This window comes from Grus americana, chromosome Z (genome assembly GCF_028858705.1).
Source record: "Grus americana isolate bGruAme1 chromosome Z, bGruAme1.mat, whole genome shotgun sequence".
Taxonomy (NCBI): Eukaryota; Metazoa; Chordata; class Aves; order Gruiformes; family Gruidae; genus Grus; species Grus americana.
Window position 1 is genome coordinate 37,088,589 of NC_072891.1, and position 16,392 is coordinate 37,104,980.

At 40.2% G+C, this 16,392-nt stretch overlaps 1 protein-coding gene across 3 annotated transcripts in view; it reads left to right on the forward strand.

The window, feature by feature from the left end:
- The first annotated feature begins 5,086 nt into the window (after window positions 1–5,086).
- Window positions 5,087–16,392, forward strand: part of CNTLN (centlein) — a 203,604-nt gene continuing 192,298 nt past the window's right edge. For 2 of the 3 annotated variants that reach the window (XM_054810898.1, XM_054810900.1), the window contains exon 1: window positions 5,244–5,497. In XM_054810898.1, coding sequence (XP_054666873.1) covers window positions 5,405–5,497 — 93 coding nt within the window. In that variant the 5' untranslated portion in view covers window positions 5,244–5,404. Of the gene's footprint in view, window positions 5,224–5,243; window positions 5,498–16,392 lie in introns of those variants that run through there. The other variant, XM_054810899.1, reaches the window with a different exon arrangement.

Sequence of the window (16,392 nt, forward strand, 5' to 3'; positions counted from 1 at the left end):
CCACCATGTAAAAGGAGGTAAACTATGCTTAAATGAATTTTGCAGCTTGCCTGAGATATTCACATTAAAACTTCTGTTCAAAATTCTCTTCTTATTTCTGAATGATAGAAGCTTAAAATGTAGCAATTTATTTTTTAAAATTAAAGCCAAAATTCTTATTTAATTAATTCCCATACTTATTCTTTTAATCTGTCCGCAGTCCGAAAACTAGTATATTCCAGTGCATTGCTCACCAGTGTGCAATACTAAAACATAGAAACTGTTGCAAAACTGATTTCTAGTATTAAAAATGGGTAGATTGTGAGGCACTTGCATATGTTTGTGGTTCTTGTGCTGGATACATGTGCATGAACACAATGGGCTGCTAAGAGTGAGGATGTGTAGGTGCATGTTCTCAGCTGCCATCCCTAGGGCTAGGGAGAGTCTCATCTGTGTCCTCTGCACACTCTACAAAGTTTGGGTGGTCGTGGACGGTGTTGCCCCTTCCAACAACCACTCCTTGGGTTAAGAAGGGTATCATGTCTTATTCACTGAGCCTGGGTGGCCACGTACTCTTCACACCCTCTTTCAGGCTGATGGAACTCAGCTTTTCATTTTCCATGCAACTCTTCCATGATCAGGTGACTCTCCCAGTTAGTCTACGACACAGGCTATACACCACATGCAAGGTCAAAGCTCAGCTCCTTCCTGGGATTTAATTTCACTAAGAAACAAATTAACAATGAAACAATCAACTCCCAAGACTCAGCTAAACCCATCTCCTCATCTTACTGCAACACAAACCCAATCACCCTCTGCCAGGACAGCCAAACTCTGAAATCTGCTTCCTCCTCTTAATTACCTCCAGCTGTCAGTCCCTCCCTCTAGGCCTCATGTTGCTGGCAGGTGCTATGGGGTGTGGCAAACTTCATCCCCACATCCAGGACACTGTTAACTACCTCCTTCCTTGCTGCTTTGTTCCGCTGACACACTCTAATTTACATTTGTGGTTTGTGTTTTTCATTGCCTTGAAGGGTGCAGTGTCATGGGCTGTGACTTTATTTAAAAGACAATGAAAACCTACAGCCTTCCTGGTTGCAAAGGTAAGTGGAAGAGCGACTCCCAAGGCAATGCTAGAGAGTCCTCGGGCAATATGATGTAGCAACTCATATGGATGTAACCTGTTTATCTCATTGATGTTTATAAACCCAGCCTGTACACAAGGGTTAGTGCATAGTAGAGAAGTGTGCAGTAAATCAAAGCAAACTTCCCTGTGAAGCCATACCCTAGTCATTTTGATAAATTTTAGGAGGCGATTTGGTTCTAACTCTTGTCTTTTCAGGGGCAGGTCAGGCCTATGCTACCTTCTTCTCTGCTCATGAGATGAAAATGTGATTTTCTTTTCACTGTGTGAAAAGTGAGTCATGCTAGTAGTGGAACTCCAGGTCCCTGTGTCAGTGAATCTAGGCTCCATGCTGACCTTTTCCAGCTCTTATTTTTCTATCTGTGCAAATTCAATTGAATATGTTATAATGTTAAGACTGAGGTCCCAACTAGATGCAGGTGGAAAAAATGGGTAGTTTTGGTCAAATACTTTTTTTCACCAATTTGTTCCATCTAAATTGTTTGCCGGTTCTCTAAGTTATGACAGGTGGTCAAATAGCAGAGTCTACTCCCTGCAGACCTTGCCAATTTTATATCCAAAAACTATTCTTCCTACAACTATAATCATGTTATTATTTACAGCTGTGACAAAAGTGAAAAGAATGTCCCCTGCAGCCCTGAAGGCATTGATAAGACGGCTTAAGCTAGTCAGTTAAAAAACACTCCCTGAAACCAAACCCACGCCACAAAAATGCCAGAAACCTTGACTGACTGGAAGCAAGTACGTTTTGAATTTATTGTCTAAACAAGATCTAACATATTTCTAGGGTTATAATATGTTACTGAGAAACACATAAATTACTAAAATATTGAGGACATTGCCAAAAACTGCTAGAAATAATTTCAGCAATTTCGGCTTCTTTTGCTCACTGTAGCTGAAAAGCATCTTGCAGAAAGTACCTGTTTGATGATACTGTTTCCTACCAAACTACTGGTGATGAACAAGAATGGTCAACATAAAAATCCTAGGACATATGCAAATTAATTAGTAGAAAATGTTAGCACTTCTGATTAAAATCAGAATAGTAATAACATCTTTTGTTCAAAAGAAAATGAGAATGCTCTACTATGTTCTTCTGTTTCTTGAGTTCCAACAGTGCAGTACTGGGGTGTTGCCACAATGGATGGAATAATGTTTTATTTCACATTTAGATAAGGTGAGGAAATAGACAAACAGAAAAAAGAAATTATGTGATCAGGAGTAACTGCAACACATTTGTAATACTGCAATGTTTCAAAGATAGATGTGGAATTTCGCAACTGCAAAAGAATAACCCCAACCCTCAAACAAAAACCACTTATGCTTCCTTCCACTGAGGCAACTTAGGGAGCACTTTTATTTGTGTAACACTGTAAGAGACAAAAGCCATAGCAACTAGATTTCAATTGTGTAATACATTTCTAATAGACCTCTTACAAGTGGAAAAGCCACAAAAAATTGCATGCTTACTCAACGGTTGTGTATTAGGAAAATTTCTTGTGTTGACCCAATTTGAATTGAATGTTTTTTCATCTGAAAAAAGTGAAATCCAAAGGGAAATATTTAGGCTTAGAAGAATTCTCCCCAACAGTGTCATACACTTGATAGCTGTAAATGCAGGTGTTGCAAAATACAAAGATTTGGGAGAAAGATGATGTAAAAAATTCTCCAAGACAAGGCAAGGTCTCCCAATTCATCAAAACTTGCCAACTGTACATTTTAGGTTTTCTAAATTATTCTAAGAATTATCATGAATACTGTTTGGGCTAATAACTAGAAACTTTATATAGAGAGACCACTTATGAAATGGCAGGAAAACAAATGTGCAGATGATTAAAATGTATACAAAAATATTACATCCATAAAATAAGTATCTGGCTATGGGAAAGTGTTGCTTGTGTGTTTATTGTGGCAACATGTTGTGTATACGCTACTAGCAAATGCACAAATATCTCTTTTACATTTTAAAGTTATAGGGATTGTGGCCTTTTGTTTCGTGTTCTGTCAAGCTGTGAACCTAACCCCTGTAATAACTGAATCTTTTTCGGCTAAACTTTTCACGACCTTGTACTTGGAAAATGTTTTTAAATCCTGTTTAGTCATTATAGTTGTTTAGCAGCTAATCCAAGTATATTGTTTTTTAAGTAAAGTTAGCTTCTTGTTGCCCACGTGTAACAGGGAACAAACGGTCAAGGGGACAATGATAAAAATATTAGGAAACAGATGCGAAGTAAAAAAGATGGTTATTAAAAGGTGGGGATGTGGAAAAAGTGAAGCCTACATATTACATAGTGACTGGATAATTTAAGGGAATAAAAGAATTAAAAAACCCTCAAAGCAAAGAAAAAGGTAAAAATGTAAACATGTTAAAATTATGACAGGATGGTCATTATGGTTAAATGAACACGTAATTGTACACAAAGATAAATAATTGAAGTGTAAGATCACGAGTATGAGATGATACAGTATACAAGGAGTGATGAACAACACTAAAAATTATAAAGGATGTTCTAAGGAGAGACATGGTATTGATCAGGTAATTGTTGAATCTCCTTACATCTCCATGTAACTCGACAGAGAATACTCAGAATGGTCTCTCACCTTTGAATTTACATTCCTAATTGCACAGATGATAATTGCAGTCATACTAAAAATACTTCGATATAAAATTATATAAAAATAGATATTTTGGCCTTGAGTAGTCACTTCTGAGAAAGGTACTCTAGAGCTCAATGTTCAGCAAAAACCAACTTCCATAGGCAAAGCCATCACCAAGGATGCTGGAATCTTTTTGTCAGGGGCACAGATGGAAGGACTGGACATTTTAACGTACATTATAATTGACATGATATATATAAACCTCCTGTGCTTTTCTGCATGCACATATAGTAAGAATTTTGTTTCTTGTCAGTGGTGGTACATTCAGGCCAACTTTTCCAAACTCTGTGCAAAAGGGACAATAGAGGGGAAAAGAAAACATACTTCTGTGTAAAGACATGTATGATATTCCTATAGCAAGATACTGGCATTGGTGAAATGCAATTCAATTGGTGCTTATTTCCAGGCCGAAACATATCCTGACTTCACATTTCAACTTCTCCCTTCATGTGATTGGGAAAAGTTCTGGTCTTTTTATGGGTATTTTGCTTCCGGCGTAGGCTACCGTAAACATGCAAAGATTTGCTTTAGCAACGCTGTTTAATGCTTTATTTGAAAACCAAGTACTCTGCATATCCTGATCTTCTTTATGTAGCAGCACCAGCCCAAATATTTCATGGACTGTTAACACTTAGATCTTCCCTGCCTTTCTTAGCTTTCAGTTGCCAGCTCTCAAACTCAACTCTGGAAATAATAAAGCTGAATAATCTTCCTTTGTGAGAGGGAGTTTGGGTGCTTGTGCATCCTAAAGCACTATTGAGACCTACTCTAAAACCAGGTTTCTGATTCTCATCCCACAAACGTTAGTACCTAATTCAGAGGGAGGAAAAAAAAATAAAGTCCAAAAAGGCATCCTACATATTTCCGAAGTAAAATATGCTGGAGCCTCAGCACCCCACAACAGAATATACAGAAATATTTGCACAGTTCATATGCAAATCTCCAGTACGGCAACAGAGATGTGAGACAACTCTAGGTGTTCCTGCGGCTCAGGAAGGGCAGGAATCTGCTGAATTTCCAGGCATTCACAAAATCCTGCGCTCAGCACCTCGGCCAGACAGCAGCTGCTCCTACATCGTGAGGAAAAAAAACTAGGTCTGAACGGCCACCCTCGGCAGGTGCTCATACAGCCTGCCCCTCCAAAGCGCCAGTCCCCGCCAGTGAAGGGTGTACTGCTTTTACAGGCCCGGCCCCGGGCGCGGCACAGCGCGGCGCGAGGACGGGCCTCTAACGGCCGTTGACAGCTAACGGTTCCCCGCGCTGCCGACGCCGCTCGCGCGGGAGCCACCCGGCCCCTCCAGCAGGGCGCATGCGCGGTCCTGCCGCTCGGGCGGGCAAATTCAAACGTGCCTCTCGCCCCTTCTCTTTGTCGGGGCAGCAGTTGCGCTGACGTCATTGCACCGCGTCCTCCTTCTCTGCAGTTTCCGGCGCTCGCCCGTGCGGTAAGTGCAGCTGAGGGGGGGAAAGTTTTCATTTGTGTGGCTCACAGCACCGTTTCTCTCCCCTTTCCCTCAGGAGCGGGCGGGCAGGGGCTTTCCACACCCTCTCCGCCAGGCGCGGACCCTCCCTTGCCCTCGCCGTCCCAGCGGGAGGGGGCGAGAGGCTCTCACTACGACGCCGGTGATGGCTTCGGGGCGCGCGGAGGCGGCAGCACCGCGGGTGGCAGAGCTGGAGGAAGAGCTGCGGAGGCTGGCGGAGGAGCTGAGTCGCTGCCAGGTACCTGAGAGCGGGGCCGTCCCCTCCGGGCGGGGCAGTGAGGGGCAGCCCGGAGTGGCGCGGCTGGGGTCGGGCGCTAACGTCCCGTCCTCCGGGAGACCTCTCCTACCCACAGCTCGAAGCTCCGCGTCCCGCCTGGGACTCCCAGTTCGCGTCCCGGTTCTGGCGGACCTGGAGGGCAAGGTGGGGAGCAGGGCCCTGGACGCCCGGCCCGTGTGGCCGCCGTGGCTGGTCTATTCGCCGCAGCATCTTCCATGCCTTTAGCAGGGGCCCCACCTGTTGGGCGGCAGCCCCTGAGTCCGGCATGGCGCCCCGTAGCCGCTGTGGAAGGTGGAGCCCCGTGGGCGGCGGGGTGCAGCTCCGCCAGGTGAATTAAACTGGCCCCGGGCTCTTAGTCTGGCTTAAAAGCAAGCACTTGGCCTGAAAGCTTTTTCTTCTTTGTTTTTTATTTTTTTTTTTTCCGGTCCCCACCCTCCACAAGAAGTCACCGTTTGTTTGCTTGATGGGTAGTGACAGGGGTACTGAGGTGCTGTCTTGTGCAGCTCCTGGAAAAATGAATGAATGGAGGGGTTTTATAGAAATGTAGGTTTTGGAGGAACGTTAATGTTTCCCCCTACCTTGCGGCAAGATTATGTATACCCAAGGCAGGGTTTCTGGGAGGGAGGGTTTTGTGAACTATTATGGTTGTACTTTCCAAAGTTCCCCGAGACTATGTCCCTGTGGCCTCCCTTTACAGGCACACTTCCCTCATTCTTCCAGTTGGTCGTTCATTGCTTATGTTTAGGTACCTTTCATGAAAATAACAAAATGTTTGTAATACGAGGCCTTGTCATAGAAATCTACATTAATTCTCTGCCAAACAAGTTGCTTACACCTAAAAGATACAACAGAGAGGAAGGTGACATCTAATGCTCTGATCACTTTCTCACTTGCTTCTTGGTAGCCAAAGCAGTATTTTCTTGTGGGATATGGTCTGGTTAACTCCATGAAGGCCTGGGCTGATGTAGTCATATCTATGAACAGAAAATAGCATCTGCATTCGAGTTAGTAACAGTTTGTTGCCTCAAGCAGCATCGGTACGCCTAGCAACTGGCATTGAATTTCTGCTGTCACTAGAATCCAGACCTCCTGCAAAAACTTGTTGCGTAGGAGAACTATGGGGAGAGGGATCTGTCAATAAAAATCCTGTTTAGAAGTACCAAACAATGAGTGGTTTGGGGGTATCTTAAATGTCTTGTGGGAGAAATTTAGAAAACTCTTTATAATGATAATTTAGTTTCTTCTTTCTTGGTATGCAGATGCACAGACAAAATTTGGTAGAGGCAGAAGGAAGGCCCTGTGCTCTGCTCATTTGTTAGTTGAACATAAATTATATATTATTAAAACCTAGTGGCATAAAATATTTTTGAGGATCATTATAAATAATAGAAACTTTGCAGTAAACAGTACAAATCTGAATTTCTAATCACTTTGATAATGTAACTTGATGTACACAAATTGTAGTTAAGTATCTCATTTCCCCTTTAGATTCATTCAATTACATGTGCATTTCTAATTGTTCCTTGACGAGCTCATCCTAATCATTTTGAAGTCAGCAACCAGAAAGTATTTTTAAATATATTTCTTTTTAAGTCTCATGCATATTATCTTGCCGTTTTTGTATCTTCGTCTTGTATCAGATCAGATGGTTTTCTGGGAGAGAAGCAAGTGAAGAAGAACATGACAGTAGTTCCTATATTTGAAAACAGAACCCAGTCAGTGTTCTGCAGTAATCTCCAGCTCTAGGTGGAATCCCATACCTATCCTTCTAACAACAGGGGATGCATGTCTCCAGGATTCATTCCAGGTTATTCATAAAATGAAAAGGAAAGTGAAGCAGTACTCTATAAGCAGAGACTCTTCTCTGAAGGCACTGCAGTATAGACATCTACATGCTTTTCTGGTTCAGTAATCCATCAATAAGTGTAGAGAGATGTGTTTAAACATGTGTATGTTACGTCAAGAAGGGGGAAACAGATTTTAATAAGTAAAAGAGGTGATGACCTAGTGAATTATGCTGCTTTTCCAAAGTAGGATTTGTCTAATTAACCTTTTTTGAGTTTTGTGAAGTTACTCTCAATTTGGATAGGAACTAAAGTAGGCTTCACTAAGATTCTTCATCTAGTTTAAAAGTCAGCTGATAAAATTTTTCAGGGGTGGTTAATCCCTTCTAAGTTCTTATTTCATACGAAAATTTTGTGCAAAGACAAACTATTTGAAAACATCAAAATATACAGGCGATCTTAATGTTGTACTTTTCTAATTCTTCACAGTTGAGATACGAAGTTTTTACTGATCAGCTAATTCCTTTAGTGAAATTATATTTCGTCTGTTGTGATTTCCTTAATTTCATTTGAATGTAAGATCATCTTTGGTTCTTATCCTGTCACCTAACATTTGTAGGTCTTGTTAATCAGAATTGTGAAACTGTTTAAGTTGGAAGGGACCTCTTGAGACCATCTATTCCACCCCACCCTGGAGCACGTTGCTCAGGATGGTGTCCAGTCAGGTTTTGAGTATTTCCGTGGCTGTAGACTCTGCAGTCCCTCAGGGCAACCTGTGCCAGTGTGTGAAGACCCTCACAGTAAAAGTGTTTCAGCTTCTATTAACATTTTCCTTGTCTTAAGTTCTATTCTGTTGGGTAGGGTTATCTCTTTTGGAGGCTGCCTTAGCAGGCATTTTGGATAGAAATGTTAAGTAAACATCTTTAAAAAAGACATTAGTGAGAGGACGTTAGTTTTTAATCCAGCAACCGGGTAAAATTCCCTAGTTGTTTTTTTTTTTTCTGCTAAGCATTACGTTAACAGACACATAAACTGCAGTTGCAAAACAGACTTCCCAACTGAAATCTAGTTTAATAGTTTAAAAGTGTACCAGAACTAAAGGATTAACCTTAAGTATTTGTTTAGGTATTAGCTTTTTGGATATCTTCTCTCCACCCACCCCCCCCCCCCCCAAAAAAAAATCAAATGATTGAGGCTGACAGTTTTAATTGGTTCTAGGGAACACTAAACAACGTTATAGAAATGGAGATCTATATATCCAACAGTTACCTAGCACCTGAACAAAATATGCCAAGTTTTTTTCTACTTCTCCACACCTCCGTGGACTATTATATTCACTGTCATATAAACTGCGCTTCCAAAATTGAGTTTCTCTACTGGGAACTCAAGCCCATTGATGATATGGAGTCCATTGGCTAAATATATGGTAGCCATCTCTGGCTAATGAAACTCCTGAGTCTTAGTGGAAGTATTGTGCAGGATAGCTTTGGTCTAACCACTGGTATTCCAGGCATTTACTTTTGGCTGTTGTCTCTTTTCTGCAACAGGATGCTGGAGTAGTTGACCCTTTTTCTGATCTGGGATGGTGGCCTTTATGTTCAAACTCGGGTTCTTTTTCTTCCTCACATTTCTTTTGTCTTTTTAAGGTAACACTTCCCACCAGGTAAAGATAATTACAGAGCCAAATATGATAGTGTGAAGATTTCCTTTTTTTTCTTCTTTTTTTTTTTCCCCTCTATTCTTTTCTAAAGCTAAGATTCTGCTGGAAGTCTTGATCTTGGCAGCTTAGGTTTACAGTCTTTGATATTTTCTCTAATACTCCTAAAAACATTGTGGGAGCTTGAATCGTAAGTGAGATCTTGAATCATAAGCAAGATCTTGGAGGAGGGCCTCTTAAAAGCATGACAATTTTGTTGCAGTGGCTCTGCTAAAACTGATGCTGTGTTGTAATTCTGTGTTGTAATTTGCAAAAACGAGAAAGCCAAATTAAGAAAATAATCCAAATTGTCTGCTGAGGAGACTTGTACAAAGCTGAGAAAGTGCAAAGTAAATCTAAAGCATGTTTGCGTCTCTACTATGCTCTTTTGGGAAAATTATTGTTGTGTCTGGAGTAGAGCATTGTATAATGATTTTGATAATCATTTAATAAAGGACTTTCAGTGCTTCTCCTAATTTTACTTGAGAATTACTTGAGTAATTGAGTAATTTTCCTGAAAACAACTAGAAAGGAAACATGGATTTTTTTTTAACATATTTTTTGTTTCCTTTGAGACCTTCTTGTTCCATTTCTGTGACTGGCTCGACATTGTTGGGGGGCTGTGTAAAGACAAAGGTCAAACAGTAAGTTATGGCACATCTGCTGTCTTACATTCTTTAATGGCTGCATTCTATTCTAGGGTTTTATACTGCTGCCTACCACCTTAATATCTCAAGACTCTTCCATGGAAAATCTTAAACACATGTGTTCCTATTACTCCCCGGAGTTTTTTGCTCTGCTTGCTGTTTAAAAGATCTTGTGTACGTCTCGTTTTCTCCTGTGATTCTGTATTTTTGGGGGACAGATGAACGTGCTGATTTTGCAAGCATACTTGCTCCTGGTAAAGGAAGTCAAGGTGGTTTGGTTGTTTGTGTTGTGTGGTTCCTGTGGTTTTTTGTTGGGGTTTTTTTTTAATTATTATTATTGTTTTATTTTTGGGGGTGGGGAGGGGGAATGATTTCTCTGGAAGCTCATTCTGTGAGTGGACTTTCTGGGCCAAGAGTATTTTTCTTTAGCTTTCATGTGCTTTCTCTTTAATCTTGTGTATTTCTTTAAACCACCCGGTGGCTATATTTTAAGAATTGATTTATTGCATATTCCATGGTTGGTTTCTTGCAGTCCTTTTTTGTTGTGGAAGATATTTCATTAGGTGCAAAATAATGTGCATTCCTAAAGCACAAGGTATTTGGTGTCGTGGCTCTCAGACTCTTAACCGCTGAACTGCAGAAACTTTCCTGCACTCTATTCTGTAACTAAAAAGATAGGAAAGGTTCTTTTGAAGTATCCTGTGGTAGGAAACTTCATCAAATCCTTGCTTTAAACAAGGCAGTGTGACTTGAGACTGGGTTTTCCACATCCAGTTGCGTGGATCATCTGTCATATGAAGAAAGGCTGAGCGAGCTGGGTCTGTTTAGCCTGGAGAAGACTGAGAGGGGATCTCATCAATGCTTGTAAGTATCTAAAGGGTGAATGTCTAGAGGATGGGGCCAGACTCTTTTCAGTGGTGCCCAGTGACAGGACAAGGGGCAGTGCACACAAACTGGAACACAGGAAGTTCCATCTCAACATGAGAAAAAACTTCACTTTGAGCACCGGAACAGGCTGCCCAGAGAGGCTGTGGAGTCTCCTTCTCTGGAGATATTCAAAACCCGCCTGGATGTGATCCTGTGCAGCCTGCTCTAGGTGATCCTGCTCTAGCAGGAGGGTTGGACTAGATGATCTCCAGAGGTCCCTTCCAGCCCCTACGAATCTGTGGGTCTGTCAGTCTTAGGATGCTGGAAATAGGGAGAGTTGGAAGAAGCAAGCACATATCCTCTGTTTTTACTAATGCTATTGATGATATTCCAAAAGGACTTTGGTTTGGTGTACTTAATTTCCTATTTTCCAGCCTAGGATCTCTTTATTTGCTGAAAGTGCTGTTTTGGGTTCAAACGAATGTCTTAACAATTTACCCATTATTAGTTTAAAAAACCCAACAGTCTTCATTTTATTCATTGCGGCTTTGATTTCAAAGGTAACATGGCATCTCTCACTGCTAAAATAAGGTGGTATTTTCCTAATTGAGGACTTCCTTCATAACATTTTAGTTCTGCGAGAAGTAAGAGTACTCTGTCTTTTTTTCTGCAGTTACATACATATACTGGTTTTAGGGAGCTCTTGTTAGTGTTATCTTCTCTAGTTCATGTGCTTTTCTGGTCAGTGATGATTATAATGCCTACTCCTTTACTGTGCTAGGAATTTATAGGTGTACATAGCTGTGACTAAGTAACAGGTCTCTCAAGAGTACACTGTTGCATGGTACTCTGCACAGTTTATATCCCCAAGTCAGAAGGTACAGTCTGTCAGCCTCCAGTGGTCTGCAGACCATAACGTTTAGTCAAAGAAACCATACTGCTACTTACGGTTTTCAATTTACAAATGTAATTTATAGATTAAAAAATAGAAGTTTCTCCATTAGTCAAAAAGTTAGGAGCTGATCGGTAATCTGTAAGTGTTCTGCTGCAGCAGATTGGCCTGTAGAATTTCTGCAGTTTCTTTCAAAAGGTGATAAATACAAATGGGAAAGAGAGATCTTCTGTAGTTGCTTTTACTGTTGCTTCTCTTCATTGTCAGGGATTGGAAAGAAGTCTGTAAGAATGAACTATGTGTATCCATAAGTGTTTTGGGGTAGAAGAGGAACAAGGAAGGTGGGAAAGTGGAGTGACAGGGGCTTCAGCTGCTGCTGGCTTTATTTCATGTTTTATGTTTCCTGCTTACTGTGAAAGGCTGTCCATAGACTTGTTCTGGTCTTCATGCCTTATTTTGTATTGTGTTTGCAGAAAAAGAACAGTACTTCATGGGCAGCTGGACTGTCTTGTTTTGATTGCTTTGTGGGTCATGGAGGGATGTAAACGTATTCTATTTGGTATCACTAGAATTGATAACAGATAGGATTGCTATAACAAACTTTTATGAAAAATATTTAATTAGCTTGAAAAACAGATGCATTCTTTCATTCTGGACCAATTTAATATCCAGGACACCCATTGAAAATGTAATGTAGCCATGATAACACTGATTTATAAGCAGTTTTAACTCCCTCCCTCCCTTATTTACAAGTATATATGAAAAATATATTAAATAACAAAACATTGTTTCATGATACATGAACAGCTATTTGAGGTGCATGTTGATTGTACATATTAGAAATGTTTTAAAATCAGTAGCTGAGAATTGAAACTAATACTAAAATTTAAAAAGCCATAGTTCTTCCTTAGTGATGTGTTTTTATGTTGATTTGGTGGTTCTGACTTTCTGACCAAAATTTAAATGGTGGTGAACTACCAGTATGAGAATTTGAGTGTGTTAGTATTTCTTCTGGGTGAATTGTTGATATCCATATACCGTTCTTTCAAAATGGGGCAAAGTGTTTAATGCTCCCATTCATTAAATACTAATTTCTTTTATTAGTGATTAAGTCAAGACCACATATTTATTGGTGCCAAGGGATGCCAGCTGTTTAGTGCTTTGGGTGGGGTTTTTTTTGTATTTTATATTCTTATATTTTGCCATAAGGAGTCTAAATCACATGAGTCTGACTAGTACAGGTGTTGTTAATAAAGGCATTACTCTTTTTATGTATTATAGACAGAAGTAGTGTTGTTGAATAGCTAAGTTTATTTTCTTCTGCTTTTTTTACTTTTGACAAATTTTAGCTCACGAATGAATTTTTGCATACCTGGTCTTCTGAAAAGCACTTGTTTGGAATATTTGAGCAAATTTGTGAAGATGAACTGAGACTGGTATTTAAAAAATAAAAATATTTTTGTACTTTAACAGTATGTCTGTGTGTGAATATTTCAAATTCCCCCCAGCATGTGAATGGGAATCCAAAATTTGGTATAGACATCATAGTCATAGAACCATTTCAGTAGGAAGGTACCTTTAAAGATCATCTAGTCCAACCTCCATGCCATGCCCAGGGACATCTTTCAGTAATCAAGTTGCTGAAAAACTCATCCAACCTGATTTTGAACACTTCCAAAGATGGGGCATCCACAAACCTGTTCCAGTGTCTCACCACCCTCATTGTAAAAGTCTTCCTTATATCCAATCTAAATTTACCTTATTTCAGTTTAAAACTGTTGCCCCTTCTCCTATTACTACAGGCCTTGGTAAAAAGTCTTTTTCTTATCAGCCTCCTTTAGGTATTGAAAGACTGCAGTAAGATGTCTCTGGATCTTTTTCTTCTCCAGGCTGAACCATCCCAACTTTCTCAGCCTTTCCTCACAGGAGACGTGTTCCAGCCCTCTTATCATTTTTGTGGCCCTGCTATGGACCTTCATTGACAGGGCCATAACTTTCTGGTGCTGGGGTCCCCAGAGCTGGATGTAGTATTCCAGGTAGGGTCTCATGAGAGCGGAGTAGAGAGGGAGAATCTTGTCCCTTGACCTGCTAGCCGTGTTTATTTTTATGTAGTCCAGGATACAATTAGTTTTCTGGGCTGAAAGTGCATATTGCTAGCTCATCAAGTTTTTTGTCTACCACTATACCGAAGTCCTCTGTAGGGCTGCTCTCAATGTCTTCATCCCCCTGCTGGTATTGATACACAGGGAGTTACCCTGACCCAGATAAAAGACCTTGCACTTGGCCTTGTTGACCTTCATGAGGTTCACATGGGCCCGCTGCTCGAGCCTGTCAATGTCCCTCTGGATGGCATCCCTTCCCGCTGGTGTAGAACTGCACCACTCAGCTTGGTGTCATCTGCGAACTTACTGAGGGTGCATTCACTTGATTCCACACTCTTTATGTCATTTATGAAGGTATTAAACAGCACTGGTCCCAGCATGGACTGTGGAGGGACACTGCTCATTACTGGTTTCCATTTGGACATTGAGCTGTTCACTGTAACTCTGGATGGGGGCCATCCAGCCTCTTCCTTATCCATCTAATGGTCCATCCATCAATCCCATATCTCTCCATTGAAGTGGCAGGAATGTTGGGGGGGACTTTATCAAAGGCTTTACAGAAGTCTAGGTAGATGACATTTGTAGCTCTTCCCTTGTCCACTGGTGCAGTTCACTCCATTGTTTAAGGCCTTTAGAATAGTGAGGCATAATTTGCTCTTGGTGAAGCCATGCTGGCTGTCTCTAATCACTTCCTTGTCATCCATATGCCTTGACATAGCTTGCAGGAGGATCTGTTCCATGATTTTGCTGGGCACTCTGGGGACACTGGCTGGTCAGTAGTTCCCAGGATCCTCCATTTTACCCTTTTTAAGAGAGTGATGTTCTCTTTCCCCCAGTCACTGGGAACTTCACTTGACTGCTGTGAGATAGACATGAGTGAAAAGGTACCTTTTATGGGAATAACAAAACAATGTTGCTGTTTCTCAATAAAGTAAGTTGGTTTTTACCTTCAGAGAAGTATGCTCTTGTAATTTTTCCAGCTGCACTGAGGATGCCTTTAGAACATGCTGAGATGCCTACGTTTACCATGTAGTTACAGATTCAGCCCGGAGGAGAATGGCTGTAGCAGGTCTGGTTTTCCTGTCCAGAAAATTATGGCTGGAAGATACATTAAACTACTTTTCTAGAATCATAAAATTACATGTTGGTTGCATACCCCTTATACTGCAACGTTAAGGAATTGGGGAGGAAGCGGGGAAAATACACTTGTTTGCTGATGGCATCTGTTTTGAAACTATCAATCTGGTCAGGTCACATACAGCTTTCTTACAAATCTCTACCTGGCAATTAGATGTAACGGTGCATACTGTGAATGACTTTTGTGATCTTGAAAATAATGTAATGTTATCTTTAGACCCTGGTGTGTATAAGGCACTAGGTTTTCTTGGGAGGTACTGATTAGTCTTACCTTCTAGTGACTTTTCAGGTTGTTGAAAAGTGTAACACCTCAAAGATAGGTTCTGTAAAGTATAAGACTATTCTGTACTGTGACCACTCAGCAGGACTGGGTGGGTTGTAGAGAGAATAGCTCTTATTTAGGAATATAATATGTGACTGGAAATCACAAAAACACTGGCACAGCAGGATCAAGAGAGTGTGCACTGGCAGCATACAACAGTGTTAAGTTTAAAAGTCTTGTGAGACATCAAGAAGCAAGTTCTGTCACTTGCATGTAAAGTGTATGTGTTGGCTTGATTAAAGGTTTGAGATTGTTAGAAGTATATTAGATATTAGGGGAGTCTAAAACAATCATATTAACAGTTTTCTTGCAGATGTTTCAATGCTTATATCAGCCATGTTATTTCATGGTTTGTTTTCTTCCTCTATTCTGTATAGTGTTTTGCATTTCCATACAAATTGTTCGAGCCTTACAGTCATGCATATTTCACTTTCTATTGAAATATTCACTTCATAATACAGAAAATTGTCAGTATCTGATTATTATGGAGTTCTTACTAAAAATTAACAGTAAACCTATAGCTCCCTCTGTCCTCCCAACCATTTCATTTTCCCTTTTGGGTCTATCTACTGATTAAAAAACTAAAACGAGAGTTTGTATCCTGTGCTTTTCTAGCAATTATTGGATGTGGGGTGGTGGTGGGAAGAGGTTGTTTGGGTTTTGGTCTTTGGGTTTTGGTTTTGTTTGGGTTTTTTCTGTTGTGGGCATGTTCTCCTCCAGATTTCAGAAAGTGCTATCTTCCAAATTAGTAAATAATGATTTGTAATGCTATAAAAATGTAAGGTATGATATAAACACTACTAATTGTTAACATGCTTTGAAATAAATACAGTGAATCATCAAAAAGAGTACTGATTTTAAAATGTAGGTAGCTGAGATTCTTGATGTAAGAATTTACAGCAAAGGAGGAGGTTTTTCAATTTGTCCTTGTTCTCAATACAGTGCATGATAGGCAGGTAAACAAAAATTAAACCTACCTGTAAATTTAATACCCAAACTGTTATGAATGTATAGTTCCTGTGAGCAAAAAAAAAAGTGAGATATTGCTTATGTTTTTGGCACTCACTGCTAATTTAAAAGCTTTTCCTATAGCAATTCACTATCATTACTTTAAAAGAATGCCAGCTAATTGTCCTTGATAAAACCGTGTAAAAATTCTCAAAATTTATGAGTTTAACTTAACCACTGTTTAGGTCACTTTTAAGTTTCCATTAGACAAATAACTGTATGCAATATTGATACAGTTTTACATACATTTGATATCAAATGTCCAGAGCAGTATTTATGCTTGGATTTCTCTTCCAAAAGGAAAGTATATTGTTTTAATTTAAATAAGAACATTTGTCTTTCCCTGCTTATAAGCCAGAGGTATTCTATTTTGTGACTTATGCTAATGTTTAATAAATTCA